Source organism: Populus euphratica, unplaced genomic scaffold (genome assembly GCF_000495115.2).
Source record: "Populus euphratica unplaced genomic scaffold, PopEup_1.0 scaffold109.1, whole genome shotgun sequence".
Classification (NCBI taxonomy): Eukaryota; Viridiplantae; Streptophyta; class Magnoliopsida; order Malpighiales; family Salicaceae; genus Populus; species Populus euphratica.
In genome coordinates, this window is record NW_011499999.1 from 18,286 (window position 1) to 25,360 (window position 7,075).

A 7,075-nucleotide genomic window follows, 5' to 3' on the forward strand; every position below is an offset into this window, starting at 1 on the left:
TTTCCAGCTTAAAAAATTCTTGTAAATGCTAAAAAGTTGATATTCTCTGTCAACACTAGCAATTATATGACAAATTTAGGCGAATAGTATATAAATTAGCTTTTATTTGTTTGGTTTTCAAATGAAAACAGCTATAACGAATTTTCTTTTTTAATATTCCTATTATTTTCGATCGATTTTTTAGTGCTTTAATTTATAGTCATTAATTTGCAACAAATTAAACGTCCATTTTGCTGCAGGGACTGTTGCTATGGTTTCTTGCTAGCCGGTTCTGGGGCAATTCATCCTCCACCGGGATTATACTACTTTATCTGATGATGGTACTAGCAACTGTGGGCAGGGCAAGTCAGGATCCTTGTTTAAAAGCATTTCTACGTGATCAATTAGTCGAGCATAAACCTAACCTTAACGCAGATAAGGACCAAGCTGACGAGGTACCTAGTAAGCCAGACATCAGTATAGATTATGACAAAGCTGAGGTTCGAAGAAAATTTTGGTGGCGTATTGCTTCAACGGTGGGCACTGTCTCGTCTGTGATAATGGCCAGATCACTTTCTGATCAGAGAATGATGACTTCTGCAATTTCATTTTCGGTTATGACATTGGCTTGTTTAACCTTTGCGTTAGGAAAAAGCTCTTACTACCCCGACAAACCAACTGGAAGCCCCCTTATCGTTATTCATAGAGTTCTTAAGGCAGCTTTTGTGAAGCGTCACCTGCAACACGCTCGTGAACCCAATGACTACTATCTAAATGATAGTGGTGGATTGCTTCTATTGCCCGACATTGGAATAATCAGGTTGGTGTAGTATTGTGATCCCCGTAGCCCATTTCAATGGGTTATGGGAATTTGGATGAGATATATAAAGTGTTTATGGATCTATATGCCACCATGATTTCCCTTTGGGTAGGGGGGAGAACAAGTCCAACTTAGAATTGCATGTGTAAGCCTTGTAGTTGCAAACCAGGCCCTTCCCCAAGGTCCAAGTAGTGACAGTACTATCACTTTTTCTTTCCCTGTATCACCTCTGCTCTCTTTCTTTTCTTTTCTTTTCTGATCTGATCTTCTGAGGTGGTGTACACAGGTGGCTGGACAAAGCTGCTCTTTTAGAGACATCCGAGTCCCTCTCAGCTGAAGAACAGGAGCAAAACGGGAGACTTTTCCCAGTCCGTGATGTGCAGCGAGTAAAGCAACTTCTTGCATTGCTTCCTATGTGGACAGCACTCCCCATCCACGGCCTCGTTCTGGCAACGGGTACGACTTTCTTTGTTGTGCAAAGTGAAAGCCTCGATCCTGATCCGGTTTTGTCTATAAATGTTCTGTTTCTACTTCAGGGTTTCGTAACAGTTATAGTTACATACGTCCATGACTTTTTCGTATCCGGATGGATTAAAAAACTTCCGATGCATCATGTTAGACCGATATGGATTCAAAAACTTCTGAAGCATCGTGTTGGACTTGTGAGAATTGCAATTGGGATAGCGTGCTCTATAATCTGCTGCATGGTATCAATGCTGGTTGAGACTCGTAGATTGAATCTTATTAAAACACGTGGAGATGCTGAACCATTTCCAATGAGCACAGTATGGCTGGTTCCACAGTTTTTCCTGAGAGGACTCGTAGAAGGACTGGTTGCTGATGGCTTAGCTGATTTTTATAATATCCATGTAGATGAATCTTTGGAACATTATGAATCGCCATTCAACGAGTCTGCAATTGGCGTTGGGAAGTTCCTGAGTGCGGCACTTGTTCTTACTTTGTCAGGCAGCTGGTTTCATGACACTCTGAATACAAGTCATCTGGACAAATATTACATGCTGTTAGGTATTCTAAGTTCTGTGAACCTATGCTTTTATCTGCTTGTCATGTACGCCCACGCATGGAAAGCCCTTCACGCGAATGGTTCCCCTGACCCTGAAGTCTCGACTTAGATCACTCTCCTCTCGACGCTTCAATGAAATTGACGGCCAAGGTAGCTTTCCGAGCTGTCAAACTCCAGTTGAAACATTGAGTACGAACACGCCCTTATTGAATCTCTTCAGATTAGTGATTGCTGAAAGATTTGAAGAAATTGGTATGAAACAATCCCGTAATTAATTTCAGAGCAAAAATTACTAATCTCTCTCTCTCTCTCTCTCACACACACACACTCAATGTGCAAAAATTAATTTGGTTGGATCCCCTTCTCCATGGCCATTGTGTTGACTCTGGAACTCGGCAATCCAGCGAAGTTACTAGCCATGGAACCACTTTTGAAAGCTCTGTGGCACTGTGCTGCACAGTCTCTGCGTGTTGTCATGAGGTTTTTCTGTGTTGTAAAGATGTTAATTTCTGCTGTCCAAAACAGATATCAAAATCAAGTAGTTTGGCAAACTTCAGGCTACGAAAAGACAGCAGAATAAAAGGTGGTTTTGGTAGATGAAAAATTGAAGCTATTTCCTCTTTTAATGCACATGCTATCCTTTTTTTGATTGGTTGTCGAATAAAAATAACACTTATTTAACAAATATTCACTAAAATAAAAATACAAAAGATATTAATTATTTTCATTAGTTGTGGATCTTTGAAAAGAAGGTGAAGTCCAATTAGGAAACTACTTGTAATTGCCTTTAATTGCGGTAAGAAAAACAAAAAAACTAAAGGAGGTTTCAATAGCGAAAAATATTTATTATTGCCTTTAATTATGGAAAATGAAAAAAAAATCAACATAAAGAAAGTGAAGTACAATTAGGAATAATGCTAAAATAGGAAACGTGAAAATTTCAACAAATTAATTAGAAGATTTGAAGAAATTCTTTTAATGAAAGGATTTGTTTCTATAAATTAAACTTGAACGATATACATCTAAGATAAATAAATTAGAAGGATGATTAGTCGAAGATAGCAAAGGGCTCCGTCGGATTTGGTGCGTCTTTTTAGGCTAAGGTCAATAATCAAATTAAGAAAGAGAAGGCGTTAACTGTTGGGCTAAACCAATCAAAGACGATGCCGGAACCTATATTTTATAATCTAACTGTTCATCCTTTGATCGGTTTGATCCAAAGGGAATATGTTTTTTTAATATTTTACCTTTGTGATTAAACTAATGAGATTATAACTACGTGTGATGCTTATGCTCCCAAGCAGTTGACTGGTGTAAGAAGATGATGTCAACGCACAGAGAACTGTTAGTGTGAGTCTCTGTCTCCATCCTCCACTAGCCTTAGAATCAAGTGCTTGGGTCACTAAGATCACATTTTCCGTGTTTTCTTTGGAGGAAGAGTTGGGTCAGCAAGATGGGCCATTATTGCAGAGTTAACACGTAGCCTATGACCAAGATTATTGGAAACTTCTGGGACGAAAGATCATGCAGTAATCAACAATGGAGGCTACGAGGAGCTGAGTCATCACCACTCACCAAAGCTTGATGGGGTGATTTCTATACACACTAGTTCTGGACGTGTGTCATTGTTCACACCCTCTCTAGCACCACCATCAAGGTGGGTGATGAAAGCTTCAACTGTATGTCAACAAATTCAAAAAAAAAAAAAAGTGATTGTGCTTCATCTTTTATAATAATGTAAACCGTTAGTTATAGTTATTTATTGATTTTTTTAAAACAATTTTCACATTTGGTGATTGTTTGTTGGTGTTGGAGAGGTTATTTTATTTTTCAAAGTATTTTTTAGTTGGAAAATAATACAACTATAATACTAAATATCCTTTTAATCTAATGCATAGTTTAGAAAATACTTAAATCTTAGTGTTTGATTACTGTTTTGAAAAAAAAAAGGAGTAAAGACAAGAAAAACATGTTTTTTATTGTGCCTCTTGATTTTAAAAAATAAAATCCATTCCAAAACCATCAAATGTACACATCCCACGAGCAAAAAATATTCATGGCACTTCCATATTTATCATTTATATTATCATATATTAACCAACACAACCTCATTTATTGAGTTTGCAGAAAACTTGGACAATTATGGAGGTAGATTTTTGAATGAGGAGCTTAAATATCCTAATTATACAATATTATATTTTAGTGCTGTGATTTCAGATTCAGTCAAGAGTAACTACTTAGTTAGTGTCTATGGTTTCAGGTTTTTGCAAAAACTTATGGGATTATTTGATATTATTTCAGTATTCGGTTATAATTTTTCAAAATTCAATAAATTGAAAGCAGGAAAAAAAACTTATTTATTTTTGTTTCTTGCATTAAAAAACACAAGAAGACCAGCAACATGTGGTCAAAATTCTTCAAATCCAAAACAATAAAAATCATGCAACTCCATTGGTATGACCCATTCAAGGATTCTTGTAGCTAATTAACATTGTTAGGATATAAACTCTACCCTGTCTAGTAGGTTGGTATAAGGCTTAGTTTATATAAGATTAGACTTGTTTGAATTGAAAAAAAATAAAATAAAAAAATTAATTCAATTTGATTTAATTAAAATTTTAGATTGACTTGTGATTAATTGACCTGGATAAAAAGATTATTAATGTTTTTATTTATCAAAACAGCATTATTATTATTTTTATCAACATAGATTAATCTTTTTAATACATGACACCAGTTTTTGTTAGATAAATACATGAATCGGGTTTTGATACTTTGTAAGGTTGGAGGTTTGATGGTGAAATATACCCGTTTTGAATTTGAGGTGTAGAGATCACCTTTTAATTATTACTAATTTTTCTAGTTTTCGAAGATACATTTCTCTTCGAAGTTTACCAACGAGTGTTAAAGGAAGTGGTCGTCTGGGCCTACCATTTGCCTTTCTTGATCAGAAAGTAGTCTCCTGCCGACTGCACTTACTCAAGCACACCACATATGAATGATATAGTGTATGCACATGGTGAATGGGGACGTACTCGTTTATCTTAAATTCCACTAGGCATTAACAAGAAAAAAAGGGATTTTTTTTTTTTGTTGAATGATAAACTTATCTTTAATTCTCCCTTTTCTGTTACTCGAAGAAAGGAAAACAAAGTGGTGAGGATAAAGATTAGGTGCTGAATCAAGTACAGCAGAAGTATTTCTCTCATTTCTGTCAATAGGAGATCTGTACAGCACACACATTTACAAGCTTAAGCTTCGATAAACAATCATTTCAGGGTCACACATGAGTGGGATACTATAACAACAGTATGAGAAATGAATATTTTCGCAACGTTCTTATATTTTTACTACAGAGTTCCCACATTGAATATGCTCATCCTACATATCTATTTTCTTCTTGTGGGGCATGAAAATACCAACCAAACTCGAAATATTTTGTCATCGATGACTTTGCCGAGTCTCTAACATTGAGAATTAATCCAAAATTGTTCCCAATTTGACAGATTAACTAATCACAACTCCTTGGATGATTTGGTTCTCCTACTTATCTCCCTTTCCAATTCTTCACGGCCTCCAACTTCCTCAATTTCCTGCACAGCAAATATACATATTTGCAGGTTTAGTTTCCCTCCCACCAATATTTCTTATGTAGTTATTAAACTCGAAACGGAGGACGAGCTGCCGGGCGGGCCGAATTTAATTAGAGTGGTTTAGCTGTACAAGAATATCATCACAATCTTAAAGATAGGAGAATGTCCTGGAAACTCACCCTAGGTCCTAGAAACAACCCATATGGGACACCATTGAATTTGTCCGAGTGGTGGATCTAAAATCAACATCAAAATCAACAGTGAATATCTTGATTGTCAGATTTTTGGAACCCAGCAAACAAAGGCATCATGTGATTCTCAAAAAAACAATGAATGGTGGCATATTTTTATATTTACCTTGTGAGCTGCTGCTACCTTTCTGAAGTATGGGACATCCGCAATGGGCCCCACTGGGAATCTCTTGTGAACAAGGCCATCATGGACAAACATATAGGCTATCCCAAACACTGTAATTCCAAGACCCTGATGAACCAAGTCAACCAAAACAGAGGGTGAGTTTGGGAATTAGATTATGATATTCTAGTCAATAGTCATATACTTAAGAGCTTAATTAATTTTTCACCAGTCAATCAAGGAACGGCAATATAAAATTGGCAAGGTCGGTAGCGCACCAAGAAAGATTTGAGAGAGAAAGGAAAGACGGTGAGACTTACAGCACCAAAACAAAGACCAGGTACAAGGCCCTTGTTGAAGAAACCATAGGAGAGAAGGGAAATTGCTGGGACTGCATTGGTTATGGCAAAAACATCGTTTAGCTCAAACGGCCCATCTCTAGGTCTATGGTGAGACTGCAACAGGGACAACTTTTTATTACCAAAGAACTCAGCTTGATTGTTTCTTGTCTTAAAAAAATTTGAACTCTTCTTGCGTTTTCATGGAAACAAAGCTAGGAGTTGGATAGCATTAGCATTACCTCATGCATATGCCACAAAGAAGCATGCCAAAGTGCTCTATGAGCCCATCTCGCCCAAAATTCCATCCCCACCTAAAAACAACAAAACTTCAAATTTAGCCTCAAGAAAGGAAACCCAATAAATAATTTTTCAGAAATAGCCCAAATTGCTAAAGAAATTGATACTTACAGCAGCACCTACTGAAAGAGCAAATGTACCAAACATTTCAGACAAGGGCACTTCCCCTCCCTGTTGCCATACACAAATTTTAGAGCCTATACAAGCTGAAAGCTGGTTCAAGAATACTCTAGATTTAAGACAGGAATGAAAGGAAGGTGCCTCAAGCCAATAAAATCTGTAATAAACAGCCATAACAGCCATGGAAGTAATCCCAAGACTAGACATAACAGCAGCAATCAAATAAGTAACTCTTTCCTTTCTCTTTCTTTCCAATCTTTCTGCCACGCGAGGTGTCGAGATCTGATTTTCATTAACATCTTTAGGCACCTCTTCTTGTTGATTCTCGATATGGGCACTGCTCGGTTTTGTTTGATCTTCAACTACAAAACATACAGCAAGGCTTGTTTTTCTTGGAACTTTTGTTCCATAGTGTAAAAAGCTTTGGTGTCTAATTGGTGGGAAGAAAAGTGAAGCTGCTGTTACTGGTTTTGGAAGGAGGTGAGAAATGGAGTTGTACCGGAAGGGTTTGGGTGCAGTGGCGGGGGGGGGGGGGGCCGCCATGATA

General features: G+C 37.2%; 2 protein-coding genes across 4 annotated transcripts in view; one reads left to right on the plus strand and one right to left on the minus strand.

Moving 5' to 3' along the window:
- The first annotated feature begins 561 nt into the window (after nucleotides 1-561).
- Nucleotides 562-2,093, plus strand: LOC105140748 (protein NRT1/ PTR FAMILY 5.5-like). Of its 2 annotated transcripts, none has more exons than XM_011047712.1 (2): nucleotides 562-799; nucleotides 1,086-2,093. In XM_011047712.1, exons 1-2 carry the CDS (start codon nucleotides 567-569, stop codon nucleotides 1,930-1,932), a joined length of 1,080 nt encoding a protein of 359 aa, XP_011046014.1. In that variant the 5' UTR covers nucleotides 562-566; the 3' UTR covers nucleotides 1,933-2,093. The 2 variants fall into 2 exon arrangements, with proteins under 2 accessions (XP_011046014.1, XP_011046015.1); XM_011047713.1 differs by lacking the exon at nucleotides 562-799 and adding an exon at nucleotides 926-981.
- A 2,916-nt stretch (nucleotides 2,094-5,009) lies between these two features.
- LOC105140749 (beta-carotene hydroxylase 2, chloroplastic-like) overlaps nucleotides 5,010-7,075 on the minus strand; it is a 2,705-nt gene continuing 639 nt past the window's right edge. Inside the window, exons 2-8 of one of the 2 annotated variants that reach the window (XM_011047714.1) lie at nucleotides 6,670-7,052; nucleotides 6,520-6,579; nucleotides 6,351-6,422; nucleotides 6,091-6,225; nucleotides 5,774-5,899; nucleotides 5,596-5,652; nucleotides 5,010-5,416 (exon numbers count right to left, since the gene is read on the minus strand). In XM_011047714.1, coding sequence (XP_011046016.1) covers nucleotides 5,339-5,416; nucleotides 5,596-5,652; nucleotides 5,774-5,899; nucleotides 6,091-6,225; nucleotides 6,351-6,422; nucleotides 6,520-6,579; nucleotides 6,670-7,052 — 911 coding nt within the window. In that variant the 3' untranslated portion in view covers nucleotides 5,010-5,338. Of the gene's footprint in view, nucleotides 5,451-5,522; nucleotides 5,653-5,773; nucleotides 5,900-6,090; nucleotides 6,226-6,350; nucleotides 6,423-6,519; nucleotides 6,580-6,669; nucleotides 7,053-7,075 lie in introns of both variants that reach the window. The other variant, XM_011047715.1, reaches the window with a different exon arrangement.

Excerpts from the sequence above, each read along its gene's own strand:
- LOC105140748 (XM_011047712.1), top strand. The coding sequence starts at position 567 with ATGATGACTTCTGCAATTTCATTTTCGGTTATGACATTGGCTTGTTTA. Across the intron at positions 800-1,085 it reads CCCGACATTGGAATAATCAG|GTGGCTGGACAAAGCTGCTC; the intron begins GTTGGTGTAGTA and ends TGGTGTACACAG.